Source organism: Mesoplodon mirus, assembly GCF_964341445.2.
Source record: "Mesoplodon mirus genome assembly, chromosome: 4".
Lineage (NCBI taxonomy): Eukaryota > Metazoa > Chordata > Mammalia > Artiodactyla > Ziphiidae > Mesoplodon > Mesoplodon mirus.
Window position 1 is genome coordinate 38,684,491 of NC_138979.1, and position 19,337 is coordinate 38,703,827.

At 46.4% G+C, this 19,337-nt stretch overlaps 1 protein-coding gene across 2 annotated transcripts in view; it reads right to left on the reverse strand.

Moving 5' to 3' along the window:
- Nucleotides 1–3,458: 3,458 nt before the first annotated feature.
- The window catches only part of ABHD2 (abhydrolase domain containing 2, acylglycerol lipase), a 102,037-nt gene continuing 86,158 nt past the window's right edge, over nucleotides 3,459–19,337 (reverse strand). For both annotated transcript variants that reach the window (XM_082616659.1, XM_082616660.1), the window contains 5 exons: nucleotides 18,766–18,858; nucleotides 15,803–15,913; nucleotides 13,427–13,496; nucleotides 11,771–11,855; nucleotides 3,459–9,583 (listed from right to left, as the gene is read on the reverse strand). In XM_082616659.1, coding sequence (XP_082472785.1) covers nucleotides 9,387–9,583; nucleotides 11,771–11,855; nucleotides 13,427–13,496; nucleotides 15,803–15,913; nucleotides 18,766–18,858 — 556 coding nt within the window. In that variant the 3' untranslated portion in view covers nucleotides 3,459–9,386. The remainder of the gene's footprint in view (nucleotides 9,584–11,770; nucleotides 11,856–13,426; nucleotides 13,497–15,802; nucleotides 15,914–18,765; nucleotides 18,859–19,337) is intronic.

The following is a 19,337-nucleotide window of genomic DNA, read 5'->3' on the forward strand; positions in this document are numbered from 1 at the left end:
TCCCACCCAATGCAGTCTGCTTTCACTCCTTTAGGAATTTCTCTGAACCACTGAATTCTCTTTCTCGTTTTCCAGTGTGGCTATGTACATGTACATATATATGTGACTGTACATATATATGCATTTACTTCTTATACCTTTTCTTTCATTTCTAGGGTTTGCAGTGTATGCTCATCACCCAAGTAATTTCCTTCTCTATGACATTCACAGTCAACAATCTATGTTCATAAATGATATACATACGACTTCAGAGCTGGAGGAGGAATCATAGAAAATTCTTGTGGGTGGCTGACCAGTGAGGATTTCTCCCAAACCCTTCTTTAAATCCTTTGAAACTTGAAGCTTTTCCAAATCAAACCTTACATGGAACTCTAGTATTAAGCCTAAAAAGAGTGGAGGTCTATGGTTGAAGGGGGCTCAGCAGCCTCACCCCGAGAGATCTCCTAGAACATCTGCAGCTAAGAAGGTATTTCAAGTGTGAGGGCACAAACATGCCGCTGAGGGGGCAAGTGATAAGAGAATGGGGACTTGCGTTTGCCAAGATAGAGGGTATTGGTGAGTCGACAGTACAGGTGTTGGTGGAGTGGGAGCAGGGATGAGGCTGAGTTTTAAAAATTAAAGGAATGAGCATTTTTTTTTAACTTTCAAGATACACTTATAATTGTTTGGTAAAAGAGTTGTGTCCCAAATTTGAGGAAAACAGTGGCTGATTCCTCTTGGATGACTCCCATCTTTCCCCTGGCCCCTAATTGCCAGGAGCCCTCCTAGTCCCACCCTCTGATTTGTGGGAGCTCTAATTTATAAATGAGATAAGGATATGGGAAAAACTGCAGGCGGAGGCTCTTGGGGCAGCTTTGTCTTACTCAAATCCAAACGGATGCTGGTGTCCCTCCTAAAGGCAGCAGGGCTAGGGCCTTAGCTTAGGGAGGGTTTGACTTAAAAGCCCAGGGGCTTTCTGAGGAAGAAGCTATAGCGTTGGGACCCAGCGAGTCGGTTCTGACCGTGGGCTGCCACCACCCTCTGCTGGCCGTGCCGTGGTACTGCCCCTCCATGCCCAGGGACAGACTAGCCAGGGGCAGGCCAAGCCAGACCTTGCCAGGAAGGTGGTGCCGCCTTTGGGAGCAGGTGCCTGAAGACCACGAATGTTAATGTTAAAATCTGATGTGCTCAGTCTCACAGAATCCGAGCTGCCTACATATGCTGTATTCCTACAAGTGGCCACAACCCCCGCATTAATGAGAGAGGAAGGGGGACAGTAAAATACTCTTGAAAGCCAGCAAATAGGAAGGGGGACAACAAAGCATGACTTTCACGGCAACCACTTGCTGCTCAGAACATCTTCCTTTCTGGAGACGTCTGGGATGAGGCAAGGGGTTCTGCATGTGAAAGTAATTTGAGCATAGCAAAAGTTGGGAAGTCACAGTGATGCATCATGTGGCCCTTCGGGGAAATACTATCTGTTAGCAGATGGAAGCATTTGTTAAGGTGTTGATGGAAGTCTCAGTAGGGAAATGGGCCATCAGCTTCAGAGAGCCTTTGAGCAAGACTGGTCACTGCTTAGAGCCTCGAGTTTACCTAAGGGATGCTGTAGGAGGCCAATGCTCCCTGGTATCCTGGCAAAGTCTTCCTGGAAGAGGGATGCCCAGGTCTTAAGTCAACCAGGAAAAGAGCTGAAGAGTCACCTTCAGGGTGAACTGGACCACCTTTTATCCCACTTTCAATGGTGGGCGTGGCTCTGGTGTTGAGGAAGCTTAGCAGTGCAGGGTCTGGAAGCTCACAGGATACCAGAGAGACTTACTACTCAAAGTGTGGTCCCAGGAGGGGACTGCTCAACATAACACTTTGAAAAACATTATTTTATTTGATTCTCTCAATATCTAGAGACAGGCATTCTTATTAAAATTATTCTCATCTTAGGGGTTAAAAAAAAAAAAAGAAAAAGGAAAACCGAAGGTCCAATACTGATCAGGGTCACAGAGCTAGAAAGTGGCCTGGATGGGACCCTAACCCAGCAACTCTGGCTCCAAATCCCTTGGCTCTGTTACTACCAATGCTTTGTCTCAAATGTTTATTTCTGGGGATAGAGGAAATGTAGGTAGAGGTGGGGAAGAGGAACCATGGAATTAGAGCTTCATTCATTCCAGGTCAATTTCACCAACATCATCAGATAAAGGAGGAAATAACTTTAAGGGGAAACCAAACGGTCTTCAGTAGAGATGCTGGGGTAATTCCAAATGGGGTAGACAGCACGAATCAAATATAAGTCCTGGGTGCACATAGCCACAGAGAGAGAGAGAGGTTTAACTTTTCTTTGGGAGAGATTGAGCAGTTCAAGGCTAAACTGCCGGTAAGGTTGTCCTAACCACTCAGCTGCATGTGACCCCCTCTAAGCGGGAGATACACCAAGACAGAAATGAGGAGGGAGGCTGTCATACAGCTGGAGGGCCATCCAGTTAGGTGTTTGGTCCTTAACATGGGAAAGTACTCCCTATAGAGCTAGAGCTGAGAGGCCTGTTATTGGAAGGTATAATAAAAAAGACAGCACCCTTGGGTCAGCGAGTGATTGTAGATAAATGTCACCTAGAACAAATCTATAGGGTAGAATCAGGAGAGGCACAGCTGTGCGCTGACCACATTGGCAAGCTGTTGGCATCGATCTGCCTAACACCCTGGACCTGAAATCTCTTTCATGTGGTACTTTTCATAGGTAGTATTCTTTGCAAGTTAGTTTTCTTGGATCAAAGTAGTCTGGCTATTTTGTGGGTGATAGGAAGTGGGGCGGTGGGGTCAGTGCTGGGGGAGAAGCTTGCTTACCAGGAAGGGATACACTTTGGAATTCGATTTGGGGCATTTTTAGGCCTCGTTAATGCATGTCCTCCAAAACCAACACTCCCCACCCCACTTAGCTTGTCAAAGGTTTTGCATGGCCAAGGAGGGAAGAAAACTCTGAGTGCAGGGTCCCTGGGGTGGGGGGAGCATGCACTGGCACAACTCTCCTGGCTGGGCCAGGGCTTGGCCCTTGGAGACCCTTAGCTTGCTTTCAGACAGATGCAAAGAAGAAGAAAACACCACCATTACTCAACCAACCCAGTATAACCTTAATTTAGGTCACGTTCACCCAGTCTTCTCAAAGAACACTATTAGAAAAGGATGGGACTCATGCGTGGCAACCACCATTTACATCTCACCTTACATTCTGTCTACATGGTTCACTTTATAGAGCAAGTATTTAAAATGCTGATATCTCACTCTTCCCAGGCCTTGGCTTTCTTCCTGGAGAGGATGGGCTTGTAAAGACACCTGTGGGCTGCTCATTTCTTTGGTATTTGCAAGGCTGGGTTAAAATCAGTTGTGATGAGAACTTGGTGTTTTGCCCATTTCTTTCAAGCTCGCGCTTCGGTGAAGACACAGGAAGAATCCTTTTAGATAGAAAATCTCCACTACAAAGGACGCACAGCCACGCCACATTTTTAGTCTTTTATTTTTTTAAGTAAAGAAATTCCATTGAATCAAAGATAACAAAATTACAGTTTTTGTTTGTAATGATCTTTGTTTACCACCACACAGAATCAAAACAGAACCAAAAGTAATATGAGAACATAAAATGATCAAGGACACCACTGTTTAGTATAATTTCTTAATAAAGGTAAATATCCTCATATTTAGAAAAAATTGCATTGCTAGTTGCAAATCTTAAACACCTCAGTGCTGGAGGATCCTGTATTCCGCCTCCCCCACCCCCAGTCCACCAGCACGGAGGCTTTCAGAACACAAACTCAAAAATACATTATCTTTAGGGCAGCATTTGAAGTTTCAGAAGGTCCAAAAAAAAAAAAAATCAAACAAAAATTAGGAATGTGAAAGTGATGGTTCTCAAAAATCAATCTGGAAGCAGATCTGCCAACAGAAGAATGTGGTTCGTGGAAGTCTAACCAGGAAAGGGGGAGATGCAAACTGGCTCCCCCCTCCACGCCCCCAGCCCCTGGTGTCGCTAAGGCAGCTGCAGTGGCAGAAGTCAAAAGCTCAGGTACAGTGAAGGTCTTCCTGAGGCAGTGGGAGAGACCCAGACCATCTGAAATTGGTGTGGAGAGGTGACAGGATTCTACACGGACTTGTGCTTTAGGAAAACTAAAGAGGCCAAAACAAAAACCAAACCAAACCTAACTCCCACACCCAGGAACTCGGTCCACCCGCTGGGAGGGAGTGGCTGGCGCTAGGACTGAGGGCTCAGCAATTATTCTAGGTGACTGTTGGCTGCTCCATGTGGGTGGTCTGGAAGGAGAATGCCTATTGAGATGAAGGGTATTTCTGCAGGTGCTGTACGTGGACTGTCCCCAACTTACGGCGACAGATTTCTTGGCTAATGGGGACCAGGACGGGGAGACGGCAGGTTATAGGTTTTATTACTAACTGACAGGAGTCGAGTTAAAGGACTTAATTCACTGCTTGGAGATTAACTTCAGCTTATTCATTAGAGATAGGTGAATGTTTTACCCACAATACATGCTAGGAAAAACGGTTCAGAAAACATGGTGTGTGTAGGGGGCTGACTCCTTCAAAAGGGGCAGCTGTCTACCGTCTGGGGTCTGAGAATGGCTGGCGAGCTGGGCTCTGCAGCCTGCTTCCAAGGGCCACTGCGGGGGGATGCCTGGGCTACAGTGTCCGGAGGCAGTTGTAGCAGTGACACAGGCAAGAGGAAGCAGCTGTAGTTTTGGATAGCATCCCAGTTCTCACTGCGAGTACGGGCCCGTTCCCCTTCAAATATAATTTGGCAAAAGCAATCCTAGTTTATGAAGAGGGGGCACTTCCCTCTGCTTTGATAACAGGGGGGAGAAGGAAACCTTTCCCCCAATTGCTTGGCCTCTAAATACCAAAGGCAGGCCACTTTTCATGGTTTTTTGAAGCATCCAAAGTGGCTCTGAAAAACAGAGTGAGGCCAAGAAGGAAGAAAGGCGTCAGAGATGAGGTGTTTGGCCAGTTCTGGATTGCTCTTATTGTCAAGGGGTGGGGGACACCTAATGTAATAAGGAGCGTACAGGCCACATGGAGACATTTGCCGGTTTTGCTGTAGCTTTGCTTCAGACTTCTACAGCAGAATAATTTGAATTCCAAAGCCACAATAGTGTTGTACCACCAGGGGATATTCTAGAGGCAAGTTAAGGCTTTCTGGGCAAAGAGAACAATTCCAGATGATATTGTGAGCGGATGCTGCAGTGAAATGCTTCTTAATAACTCTCCTGTCCTGCCTCAGACGACAAAGACCTGAGTTTTCAACTCAACGTGATGTTTCAGTGATCTTCACTTTAGCGCTAAGTCAGAAGCAATGCCATGGGAAAAGAAAAGCCTCTCACAGCTCAGACATCTGCTTGCCCAGCAAACACAAACAAGAACACACGTATTGTTTCCCCGGAGCTGGCAAAACGGATCTCAAGCCACACAGTGACAAAGAGAGCTCTCATTCAGATGCCAGGCATATAAGCTCAGCTACCCAGAAAGTTCGGCTTTAATGAAGACTGTAGTTTTAGAATGAAAGTCTGAGCAGGAAGGGTTTCTGCCCTGGGAATTCTCAAAGCTTGCCCAAGTCACACAGAAGGATGGGGATATTCACCTCGTTCCAACGGTCAGCACCTGTCCCAGTCATAAGACCACCCTCAGTACAGAAAGAATATTGAGATGACAATGGAGGCTCTGAAGAGAAGCCAGTCAGAGACACAGGGCTTTGGGCAAAATCAAGGGTCTTCACCAACAAAGGCTGAATGCAGTAGCTCCCTCTCTCCAAGTCCCCTCAAGATAAGCCCGAAGTCTTGACTTATCTGTTTCCACTTGCAAAGGCTGTAAGAAGGCCAGTGGGAATGTTCTGGCAAATGACGTGTAAGTAGATGAAGTAGACTTAGAGATGGTCTAAGATGAGGTAATTGGGGCTCGGAGAGGTGAAGTGATGGCCCACAAACCAATGTGAATTAGAGATAGGACAAGAATCCAAGTCTCCCAAACCCTGGTTCCCTAACACCATATCAAGAAAGGGACGCTCCCCTTGCAGATATAGTCCCACTCTCATGTGTAAAACGCTGCGGGGAGGTTCAAAGAATATAGTGACAACAAACAACTTTCTGCCTTCCTTCTGCTCTGGAATCACTGGTGCAAACTCACGGGCGGGAAGGTAAGAGGTTTTCCTCAAGTCTGTTAAACTCCCTACTAACATAAATGCATCAAGGAGACTTGAGACCATTTTTTCAAGTCAGATAATCCTGACTTGACTGGGATCTTCATCACTGTCTTCAAACTGTTTAGAGGCAGGGAGAACAACCCAGAGAATTGTTAAAAACCTGCTTGGTCTTTTTTTTTTTTTTTTTGTGGTACGCGGGCCTCTCACTGTTGTGGCCTCTCCCGTTGCGGAGCACAGGCTCCGGACGCGCAGGCTCAGCGGCCATGGCTCACGGGCCCAGCCGCTCCGCGGCATGTGGGATCTTCCCAGACCAGGGCACGAACCTGTGTCTCCTGCATCGGCAGGCGGACTCTCAACCACTGCGCCACTAGGGAAGCCCACCCTGCTTGGTTTTTAACATGTTCTTCCTGTGATAGAACTGTCTAGGTCTCTGCAATTTATATCCTTAACCTGATTTTATTGTATTTTTAACCTGATTTTAAAATATAATATTCAAATACTCTTTGAAAATTCTGCCTTGTTTTAGCCCAAGAGGACCTCAGTAGCAAGAAGAGCCCTCACATTATCATCAGGAACGAACGAAAAGCAGGGAAAGCTGGAGGAAGGAAAAAGCTGACCTACATATAAAATGCTGCTCCCTTGTTTATTAGGCGAGCTCGCATCTCTGTAAATTCAATGCCTCTGTGCTCTCATTCAGGGACAAACAAGAATTTTCCTGTAAGATAGCCACAGTTACACTCTTATTTCCATGCCTGAGATCCTGAAGCTTGAACAGAGGCCTTCAGTTGATTTCATGTGAGCCAAAATGGAATGTAAGTGCCATTCAGAGTTACACACTAAAAAGATTTCAGCTGGGACGTGGTCTCCACAGTCCCGTGGGGTAAATTCCGGTTATGTGGCAACAAAGGCTGTGCCCCGAGCCCTGCCTCTCCTCCGTGGGCCACCAGAACTGCTGTGCACACCAGGCTCCAAGGACTTCTGCCCCCATCCCCACCAAGTGTGTGACAACAGGACTGTTTTCTCCTCCTGAATGGAGCTAGTACCTGGCCACTACTTTGTCGGAATAGATCAAGGGATGTGACCTAAGGCAAATGAAAAGGAGCCTCTTGCTTCCTGGGATGGTGATTCAACCCCATTAAGTTATTGCTTCGTTCATCTAATTTCACAAAAAAAGGTCTTGAGACATGAAGGTTGTAGCAGGATATATGACCATGAACCTTCTAGATTATAGCTGTGGTTGTTGGTTGGAGGGAAAAGTAACAGAGGGGAGAGACTAGCTTCGAAATTGAGGGGAAATGATAAAGTGCCAATTTGTACTAAAAGAACATGAAAAAGAAAAGCATTTGAAAAGTAACAACTTGGGGGGAAAGTCACAATGATGAATTTGGTGTGTGGGAGAAATTGTACCGAAGCAAAGCCGAGACCATAGAAGTCTCAGTCTCTTCAGATACGGCTGTTTTTGATGTTATTATTTAGGATGATCTGGTGATTGTCAGAAAACAACTTCTTCAGGTTACAGACGTTACTGTCACATGACTTGGACCGATGCCCAAACTACATCCACCTGCGGCCATGAGGGGCTGCATCCAGGCCCTCAGGTGGCTCCCTTTACCCCTTAAACATCCATATACAGACCCACTATTTACATTCCTGTCTGTCCTATAGCAAAGGAGAGGAAGCCGGGAAATTTTTTTTTTTTTTAAAGTATCTAGGTCATTTCACTTGTAATTCTGTTTAGTTCCAGATAGCAACTGCTGATTTTTCAAAGTGCAGGAATTTTAGATATTCAAGTACCACAGGATTGGAGGAAAGGAGTACTTGAAATGTAGAGTTACTTTTCATTTGAGAAGATAACACTCTGGAAAGATCTATCCAACACGCTACAAATATGAGCTATTACATTACAAAATCTGGTTTCAAAATCACACCCTCTTCAGTTAGAAAGATATTTCTCCAAACTCAGATCCAACTTTTGAATTGTTTGGTATCAAAAGCCAGAGTTAGAGAGACCTGGGTTAAAAAAATAAAATTATAACTGAGTGCTTTAAAAAAAAAAACACACCAAAAAAACCCCTCTTTATATGAAATGAGGGACAGAAAAAAAAAGAAAGACAAATGATGACGTCTACATGCTTAGAATAGCTCTCAGGCTCCCCTGGAGAGGTGTTCTCTCAAACCTCAGTAAACTGAGTTTGTCATTGAACTTTAGAACTGGTAGCGATATCGGCAATCTACCTGGCCCAAGTCCCCCATTTTACAGGTGAAAGGGACTTTTCCAGGGTCATATAGCCAGTGAGAGGCAGAGTCAGGCATGGCCTGAAGTCTTCACCCCCAGCCCAAGCCCTTTCTGAGACATCACATAGCGATCGCACCAGGGCAGCCGTACACGACAGGCCTTGCAGCTTTGGAGGCTCCTGGGATCTAAGAGATAACTCTGACTACGAATTTCAACAACACAAACTACCGAGATGTTTCTAATTTAAAGGCTCTGCACAACCGTGCTTCTCAAATTTGCCTGGTGAGGAGAATCACCTGGGGCACTTGTCAAAAATTAGAATCCCCAGGCCCCTTCCCAGACCCACTGAAACAGCTTCTCCAAGGGGAGGGACCTGGGAGGCTGAATTTGTAACAAGCGCCCCAGGTAACTCTCATCATAAGCAACCTGTGGGAAAACTGTCTTAGAGGACAGTGAGGGAGAAACTTGGTTTGTGACTCAAGGGAATTTTCTTTGCTATGTAGGAGGCCACAGTCTTGGCCTGGGAGGCCCAGGGTCCCCCGCTCCCAAGCTGAGCTGCATCTATAGCATTGGCTCTTTTTAGGGTCTACGTCAGGACACATACACCACCACAAAATAAAATACATCCTTCACTGCTCTTGGGGAAAAGCCTTCTGATTGGCAAAGCAAAACTGCTGTTCAGACACATTTTTAATAGGGAAACTGGATGTAATTGGCTTGAAAGCAAGCAGATGCTGACACCAGACAGGAGGGTGAAAACTCTGTTGCTTGTCACCATGGCTAACAATGCAGTGGAGAAAACCAGTAACTAAGCACAAAATTGCCTGGAGCTCCCAGGGACGGCCACCTACTTCAAGTCAGGTGTGTCTAGTGGGTGGTCCCCGTTGATGGTGTGAGGTCAGATCCAGGTCACTGAGGGAGATGGGAGACCTGAAACAGCCGGTGACCAGGGCAGCTGGCGCGCACCAGAGTCCGGGGGCTGCCTCACTCCAGGTCGGCCTCCACCTGTTCCGTGTCAGAGCACTGCGACTTGTTACGTTCCCACTGGCAAATGGCGTTGGCGTACTCCACCACCAGCTTATCCATCCATGTCAGGGGCTCGGGGAACAGCACAGACCCCTCAAAGAAGCCCAGGTGGCCCCCGTGCAGGGGCAGCACAAACATGACGTTCTCCCGTTTCTCTGCAGGAGAAAGGCAGCTGAGTGAGTCACTGTTCTCTGACCAGCTCCAGGGCAGGAGGTGCAAAAGTGAACTGGCTAGGGCGGCCCAGGCTTTCCCCACAGGCAAAGGTGTCACCTAAGTGGGCATCTGATTTCTACTCCCTCTGCCTCATTCACCAAAGCAGGAGGGAGATTTGGTGGGGGCAGGCAAGATGGTGGGACCTAGCAGGTTTTGGAATAGCAGCTTGGCTTTGGAGCAGAATGGGTAGCGCCTTAGGAGATCCTTAAAACTCTAAGTGGTTCTCAAACTTGGCTGCATATTAGAATCACCTGGGTTTTTTTTATGATTCCCTATGTTGCATCCAGACCAATGAGATTCTGATTTGAGGGTGGGGGTGGGGTGGAGTTGGGGGGTGGTAGGTGAGAGGGAGGACCCAGGCATTGGTGTTGCTAAAACTCCCCAGCTGACTTAATTGTACAGCCAAGTACCTCCCAACTTCGTGTATCCAAATCACCTGGGAGACTGCCTTAAAATGCAGATTCGGCTTTAACTGGCCTGGGGAAGGAGCTGAGATTCTGCATTTCTTTTTTTAAAAGATATTTATTTATTTATTTGGCTGCATTGGGTCTTAGTTGCGGCATGTGGGATCTTTAGTTGTGGCATGCAGGCTCTTAGCTGCAGTGTGCAGGATCTAGTTCCCCGACCAGGCATGGAACCCAGGCCCCCTGCATTGGGAGCGTGGAGTCTTAACCACTTCGCCACCAGGGAAGTCCCCAGATTCTGTATTTCTGACAAGCTCCCGGGTGATGCCGATGCTACTGGTGGGGACCAGGCTTTGAGGAGGGATTCATAACACTTACACTCTTATTTACTAGAGAACCAGATGAATTCAATGGAGTCAATGATTTTCCATTACAGAACTTTATTTTTCAAGGCTAAAACATAAAGCTGCAAGTTGCATTAAAAGACGGCCAAGCTCTCAATGGCACGTGCTAAACGGCCATTTGAGAATTATTAACCTGGAGCTTGACTTTATGAGTCCACGTTTAAGTTAGTCCCGCATGGTCTGGTAAAGCCATTACCGAAGATGTGTGCAAAATGGGCAGCCAGGTACAGTCAGGTACCACAGGGAGCATCTCTCTTCCCAGGGGCATAAGTGACAACGGGTCCCTTGCTGGCTGCTCCAGGCCTCTGAGGCACTTCCTGGCACTCACATTTCTGGCTCTGCAAGGGCTCTTTTCTTGTCTGACCCCCTTTATTCTTCCCTTTTGGCTGCTATTTTGTAAGTTTCTGTGTGACAGCGTTACTGCTATGGATGTTACTTTAGATATGCAGAAGGAAACCAGCATGGCTGCTTCCTTTCGCTGCAGCCCACGTGGCTGCTTTTGTGTAGGGAGCCTGTGGTTTGATAGACGATTGACACATAGCTTTTTATCACATAATGCATCTGCGACACATGCATTCACTCTGAGCAGAGAACGGAGCTCTGTCTTGGCGTGGGTCCTTTATCTGCTTGCTATGTTATCTACTCTTTAACTTGGGGTCATGAGACAATCAGAAGTACCCCTTTTCCCCCTGGTTAACATATGGTATTTATAAGAGGAAACGTAATCACAGAGGACTGGGAAGGGAGGAGATTAGGTACAATGCAAAGTAACTTTAGATTGTGACCCAAGTGTTTCCTTCCGTTACCCTCTTTCTAGTTTCTCCCATAGCTCCTACCTAGCATGGTGTGAGGCCGTGCAAGCCTGAGGCAAGATAACATTCTCATGAACAACCTTCTTTGCTTTGTCAGTTGCTTATATTTTTATCCTCAAAGCAGATGGGGAGGCTGTCTGTCACAAGAGGTAGCAGAACTGGCTTTTTTGTTTTGCTTTTCAGGTCAAATTTTAAGTCTAAATATCTCTTTAAGTCAAACTCTCAAGACTTCATGGAGCCACATCCCTGAGGCCATAATTTCACAGAACACCAGGGGACTCCCCAAACCTCTTGGCTATGGATATAAAGGATGATCCTGTCTCTTGCACCAGGACAGAACATGAAAAGGCTCCACCCAGGCTCCATCATAGCCCCAGAACTATCAGGCTAGAATAAATAAGAATACTGCCAAGAGATACCCTGATCGCCAGGATATGACAGCACGATGAAGGTGACATACTGTGGCAATTTGCTGAGTGGTTGAGGGAGCAGCAGGAAGAAACACTTACCTGAAAGAGATTTTGGAATGGTTAGAAGACTTTCATGCACCAAGGGGTCATCGGCTGCGTTCACCAACATGAGAGGTACATAAATCTGAAACAAGAAAATAAAGCAGAATTAAATGATCAGTTCTCTTTTTTTAGACCCCATTGATCCAAGGCTCAAATACACTACTGGATATGTCTCTGAAGCAAAGGGAAGAGGGTCAGTGCTCAGTTTCCTGAACATGTGGACTAAGGACACCCCGTATTTCCTGGTGGTGGCAGGAATGATAACTGCTGCTGTGATCACAGCCCTGGCAGGCATGTGCAGGAGCCAAGCTCGGTGTCCTAGGTGACCCACGTGCTCTGATGGAGCAAGGGTAAAGACTCTACAATACTCACTGGCAAAATATTTCTGATTGCCCGCACAGTGTCTCAGATTAGCCATACCTTTCCGAAAAATGACTTTACAGAGTTATGTACATATTCATTCAATTTATATGGTGGGGAAGAAAAAAGGAGTGTGCTCCACTCCAGACAAAGGAGGCTTTCTAGAAGAATCTAAAGGTTGAAAACAGGAGCAGGCTGGTGGATATCGGGAAGCTCTTGGCAGCTTTGCATTCAACATGCAGTTATCAATACAGCCAGTAAGTGTCCTTTTTCATTTTAGCAGAGGTGGTGCTGATGGGGGTGCTCAGACATTACTGAACAGCCATGCCCAGGAACGTTAATGACTCGTTGCCTCACCTGGAAACCCCTGACACTGGCTCACAGCTCACAGCTTCACGTTTCTGTAATGGCTTAAATGAAGACATGAAAAGCCTGGATGATGATGCTAAAGTAGGAGGGGTGGCCGATATGACACGAAGGCAGAACTGCCATTCATAACGGTATGCTTAAGCTGGGGGAGTGGTGGGCCAAACAACAGGTGGACATTGATAGGGATAAATGGGAAGTCCTGTGTTTGAGTAGAAAGAGCAATTGTTCAAAGACAGAAGGGGAGAGACTGATTTGGTGGTGGTTCAGGTAAAAAACATGGGGGTTATGATTGGCCACAAGCTTATTTATTTATTTATTTATTTATTTATTTATTTATTTATTATCACAAGCTTAATTTAATACAAAGTTTATTGTAGCTGCTCACACCTGCATTAATGTAAACCTACTTCGACTAACCTACTGCATTAATATAAGTCTACTTCGACAAAAGACATGCTCCTCTATCATTCTGATAAAGAAATGCATCTGTTTTACTCTGTGCTTGCCAGATCATGGCAGGAATTTTGAGTTCAGTCCTAGGCACCACACCAACAAAATACACGATGACCAAAACAGGGTCTAGGATTATAAGAGATCTACACGGACTTCCTGTGAGGAACCATGGTAGGAACCAGGCAGGATTATACAGTCAAAGGAAGACTAAGAAAAAAATTGGTGCGGCAGTGATTTTAAGGGCTTTCACTGCACTAAGGGGCAGCTCTGGGATTATTATATGGAGGTCACAGAGGGGCAAAGTTTGGTTCAATAATAAACCCAAGTCAACAACTAGAGCAGTTACAGCCAGATGCTGGGAGAGCTTCCACCAGGGAAGCTTAGGAGGGATGCTTGTTATATCACGGGTGGAGCTGGATGGGGCGATACTAACTCTGAGATGCTGCTCCCTGAGTTGATGTGGTCACTCACCCTGTGCAGGTACCTCATGCAGCTTTCTTCCTCGTAATATTCCTTTAGGGAGTTATAGCCATGAAACTTCCTGGGACACAAACACACAAAGGAAAAAGACAAAACAACACCTGAAATAAGATTGGAATGTTGAATTGATTTTATTACTGTGCCAGTTCTCACACTAGCTCATTATATCAGTAGAATATACACAGGTACCAGAGTTAAGGGTTAAGAGCACCCAGCTTTGGCATCTGGCTTCAAATCCTGGCTCTGTCACTCACTGACCATGGACCTTAGGCAAAGGGTTTAACCTCTCTGAGCTTCTCCTCTGTAAAATGGAGCTAGGGACAGAAGCTTCTTTAATGTGAGATTTATGACATTAAAGTGACATTTTATTAGCACAGTGACTGGCCCAGAGTAATTACTCAGTAAGTGTTATCTGTAGTTATTAGCGGATGTTACATCTTTTTGAGGCAGCATAAAACCAGATGTCACTGTAGACACTAAGAAACTGCAATTCGAAGACATTTACTAGAACTTTGCTTTCAACAGAATTCTTCCTGGCAGAGTGATCTGGACCACTGTGAACTGGAATGAAATATATACTGGATAACAGAAATGAGACAGGGATTCAAAGTTACCGACTCTGTCCTCCATGGAGCAGTAGTCAGAGACACACTGACATTAACAAACCCTTCAGTGCTCCAGTGGGCAGGTCCTGCAGCTTTGCCCTGCCCTGTGCTCTGAGAGGCCGGCACGATTCAGCCTGGAGCTCTGACACCAGGAGACAGAGTCAACCCCAGGTCAGAGGATCTCTGGAAACCTCATTTCTTTCTGACACAGATTAAGGCCTCTGGTTTGTGAACAGTAGGGTTTTTTTTGTCCTGACTGGGGTGTTCAGGGCATCTTGGCTCCCCTGTAGCTGTGGATCTCTTCCACTCCCAGGCTCCTTAGACATCTCTGCCAGTGAAGGACCCTCAGGTTGGACTATTTGGGCCAAACTTGACAGGGAGGAGGCTGAGTGCAGAAATCATCTCTAGGACATTTGTCTCCATGAAATCAGCCCCTCTGAGGTCTCAGTGGGCCAGGAAGACACTCTCATCCTCCAGTATTACGGGTGGCAGGTTGATGAGGAGGCTGCCCAAACTGGTTATGATCATGAAAACTGCTACTATCTAGCGCTATTAAAAAGGAAGAGTTTTAGGAAGAGTTGAAGAACACTCTCTTTTGGGCTTAAAAAAATTTAGAAGATGAATGATATTTAAGTAAGTTTTTTTTTTTCTCATTAGTGTAGTGTCTGCACCACAGTAAAGTTGCACACCCCATCGTAAGTGAGGGTGGGTATAATTCATTCTCACCTTCTGAACGTGCCAGCAATTTCCCAATCTCCATTTCCTTTGAGAAACTGTTCATGAGCATATTTCAAAGTTACTTGGTGTAAGAAGGCTACTAAAATCGCATAAGGAAGGTAAATACAGATCTCATACTCTCAGGTCAATATGTCCCCATCTATTGGATGAACACTAGCTTGCTTTAGGCCACACCTGAAGGTATCAAGTGATCTCTAAATAAAAAGGATGGCTTTTTCAAGAGAACGATGAGGTCAGAGATTAACTTTACCTTTTCCAGATAATGCTAACCTCAATCAGAAACTACTGGTGCCAGGAAAGAGGACACTGTCAGTGTGGTGACCTCAGGTGCCTGGAGAGGCCTGGAGGGGCGGCAGGGAAAGGGCAACTGAGTGAAGTGGGCGGGGTTTGCATATTACACTCAAAGGAGAGTCTTTACGCCCCTAAAGGAAGAGGCTCTGTCCATTTATCTTGTAACACACAGCTCTTTTGGTCTATTTTTGGTTTTCCTACTTTCGATAGAGACATAGGCAGGTACAATAAATATTTTCCTTCTCCTTTTACTCCATTGCCACATGCAGTTTATGTGATATCTGATCCCTGACCCGGTGTTGAGGACTGTGGACAACTAGGGCACGCATACCCCAGCTCCCCAGTTCAAGCTCAGTTGGCCATGCAGGAATGTAGAACGAGTGGTCAGAGCCTCTTCCTATTTTTTTTTTTTTTTTTACATTTTTTGGCCATTCCATGCCATGTGGCATGTGGGATCCTAGTTTCCTGACCAGGGATCTAACCCACACCCCCTGCATTTGAAGAGCTGAGTCCTAACCACTGGACCGCCAGGGAAGTCCTCTTCCTATTTTTTTAAGAGACATTAGAAATTTGGATTTCTCTGTGAAATCTTCAGTTTTTAAACAGTGGACATTAAAAAAAAAAAAAACAACCAAAACCCTTAACACTAAAGTGGGCAGAGGAAACCCCTGGCGCTGGGCAGCAACGGCCTGCTACCTCCCGCCTGGCACCCTGCCCCAGAGCATGGGCACACCTCATCACATTGTCGTCGATCTGCATCAGGGATGTGGCTGTGTAGAGGCGGCTCAAGTCTGTGTCCTCCAGGCTCTGAGGTTTCTTAACATGGTCTCCAAAAAGAGCTTGCCTACAATGAGACAAGAAGCAAACAGAGAATGAAAAGCAGATGATAAACCAAATCATCACACTGTACAATGAAATATCTTACAATTTTGTCAATCATAACTCAGTAAAGCCGGAAAAAAAATTTTTTTAAAGCACATGATAAACAACCACAGCCGAGCCTACTTCCTTGCCCAGAGGCAAGCCAGAGAGGGTCTCTGACATAGCGTCTGCGTGTAACTTAGAAATAAATCCCTTCAGCTTTCAGAATGTCCCAGAGGATGGGCTTGCACTATTGACTTTTGAATAACTGAAGAAGGATCAACAGCAAGACCTTATTTTCCTTGCCCCTCTCTAAGGGGCAGCTAGACAAACTGAAGATTGTGTTTGAGCCTAGGTGACTATTACAAAACTGGCCCTGCAGAGAGGTCTCAGGATGGGCTCTGTGGCCTGTGGTGGGCTGTCAGCCAAACAGTGGGGGGCCTTAGTCTAAAGTTGTGGAGGCCCCATCTTTACACTGGTGTTGACACCGCCGCCTTTAGCAGAACCCCTTTCTCTTTATGAGCCCTTTGTGTCACTTAACAAGGAAGATAACGGTTAACTCATTCAGCATTTGGGCAAATCAACAGCCCTCCAATATGTTAGCTAAAAAGCTAACGTATACTCAGAAGAGTAATTATTTCCAGTATGAAAATGATCCATCTGAAGAGGATGACAACAAAGGCAGAGATCAAAATGTGCACATTTACACGTCCATTCCCAGCAAGGGCTCTCACTCACACAGCTGAAGGAAGACTGAGTTTGCTTTGAGGTTTGGCCCTACAGTGGGAAAAATTCATTACGGAAACTAAATGCTCTGGTATCCATTCACAACCTCTTCCAAAGAAGAGGAACAGATTTCTTAAATTTTTTCTTCAAAAGAGTATTAGGAAGATTATATACTTAAAGGATAGAACTCACAATTTAAAGTGTGTCCCAATAAAACTAGAAAAAAATTTAAAAAAAGAAAAGACAATGCTGATAGAGAAAAAAATTATAATAAAGTGTCCCTAAAATTTCTAGGTATTTGGCTTTCTGTGGTAAATTTAAAAAATGTAAATACACTGAGAGCACATGCAGAGGACTCTGCCAGTTTGTTAAGAATTACATGATGGGGCTTCCCTGGTGGTGCAGTGGTTAGGAATCTGCCTGCCAATGCAGGGGACACGGGTTCGAGCCCTGGTCTGGGAAGATCCCACATGCCGCGGAGCAACTAGGCCCGTGAGCCACAGCTACTGAGCCTGCGCGTCTGGAGCCTGTGCTCCGCAACAAGAGGCCACGACAGTGAAAGGTCCGCGCACCGCAATGAAGAGTGGCCCCACTCGCTGCAACTAGAGAAAGCCCTCGCACAGAAATGAAGACCCAACACAGCCAAAAATAAATAAATTAAAAAAAAAAAAAAAGAATTACATGATGGACCTTTTGGACTAATTTATTAATGGCAAGACTATTATGGGCCCTGTAGCAAAACAAATGTTCCCTGGGAGGAAGGAGTTCACTTTCCATTGCAGAGGTATGGGAAGACAGACAGAGGACTTGGAATTGGTGTCTGATGGCCTGGTTTCACCCCTGCTGGAACCTCATAAAACCCCTGGATCCATCCAAACCTCAGCTGAGCCACACCTGAATCAGGGCCCAGCACACAACTGATGCTCACACACCACGATCTGAGCAGAAACTCAGCCAGCCCGGGGGACATAAGTCTCCCTGTGCCCTCCACCCACCCAACACCAGGGCCTGGGGATGTGCCCGGCAGCCTGAGGGGCCTGCGAGCACCGGCCTTGCCCAGGCACCACGTGAACCCCACCCACAGGAAGCCCAATCTGGGATGCTTGGCTGGCCGGGTGGGCGGTACATTTTCTTTTAATCACTGAAAAAAACAGGATAAGAAACTGATCATTCAGTCAGGTTGCTTTTCCTAGGATGGCATCAAAAACCCCATAAAATTGTACGTTTTGAGTGCCCAATATGTACCAGGCTCTGGGGGAATCAAAACATGCCCGAGCCCTCCAGTCCTTTCCAGTTTAGTTCATGATGCGGGACTCACACTGCGGAGGCAGCAGAAAAACGACTTGTGGGGGGAGGAGCTAGCTTCACAGAGGCAGATGGCCGAGATGGAACTAAAAGGATGGGCTGGGTTTGGACAAGCAGAGATGAGGGGAAGAGGGTCCTCAGCAAGGGCATAAGTGGTGTGGGAGAGGCCAGAGGGCACGTGGGCCTCTGAGAGGCCTGGTCCAGCTGGAGAGGGAGGGAGGCATGGGGGAGGAGGGAGAGCCAGTATCGCTAACAATAATCACAATGATGAAATCATCACTAATATTTCTTGAGTGCTACTGAAGACCAGGTGCTGCTCTAAGCACTTGTCAGGGGCTAACCCACCAAAGGATTCTGAGCAGGAGACGGGCAGGCAGAGCATGGAGAGTGTGGACACCACGCTTGGCATCAGCGGCCGTACTCCTGTCACGTTGCTGCTTGGTCAGAACCCCAAGAGCCAGCAGAGAACGATTCTGGATTCCCAAGCACAAAAGCATCCTAAGGAGAAAAGCTCCCCAACAGTGACAAGCCACCCTCAGGATTGCCCGCATTTGGGAAAGAATGGTGTGGAAACGGTTTCTCTTTCTTCTTGGACTTTTTGAAATTATGGAAGCAGAAAGCGATTTGGTGAATTTGGTAGCTTGGGACAAGTTTGTTTCTAACCAAGTCACAAAACAGTCAGCAGACAATGTGTACCACCCCCGCTTTTTTTTTTTTTTTTTCCTGGAGAAAGAGGAATTTTGGCTTTTAGTGAAATAAGCTCAGAAAGGAACTGTCCCCCAAGGGATAGGGAAGGCCCCGCACCTGTGCGAGAGGATGATCTTCTTCATGTTGTCGGCCATGAGGAAGTTGTAGAAGCGCCGGCACTGATCCCACTGCATGAAGGTTTCCTGGGCCCTGGAAGAACCACAAGTGACAGTGAGAGGGACTGCGTCCTGGAGAGGAGAGGATGGGGCTGGCGAGGGCAGGAGGCAGAGCTCTTGCCGCTGGAGAGCGCTGGCTCCCTACGCTGGAACGTGGGCTTGGATGCGTGGTCCTCAAACTACCTGTAGAGACACCAGAACAGCTGAACGTTGCTGAACATGAGGCCCCAGCCAGAAAGCTCTCTGGGGCCACAGGCTTTGTTGCTGACACTCCTGACCCCCTCCTTCCACCACCTTGGACTTCTCTTCATCACAGGACCTGCTTTAATTGTCATTTGAACACATTCGCTACTCGGCTTCCTACCCTGCAAGCATGTTTTTCTGGCTTAATAACAGGAGTGTGTAAAGGGAGGGGGTGTGTGGAGAAAATAAGTGCACGGCAAAACCTGAAAACACTTATATGTGGAATCTAAAAAATACAACAAACTAGTGAATAAAACACAAAAGAATCAG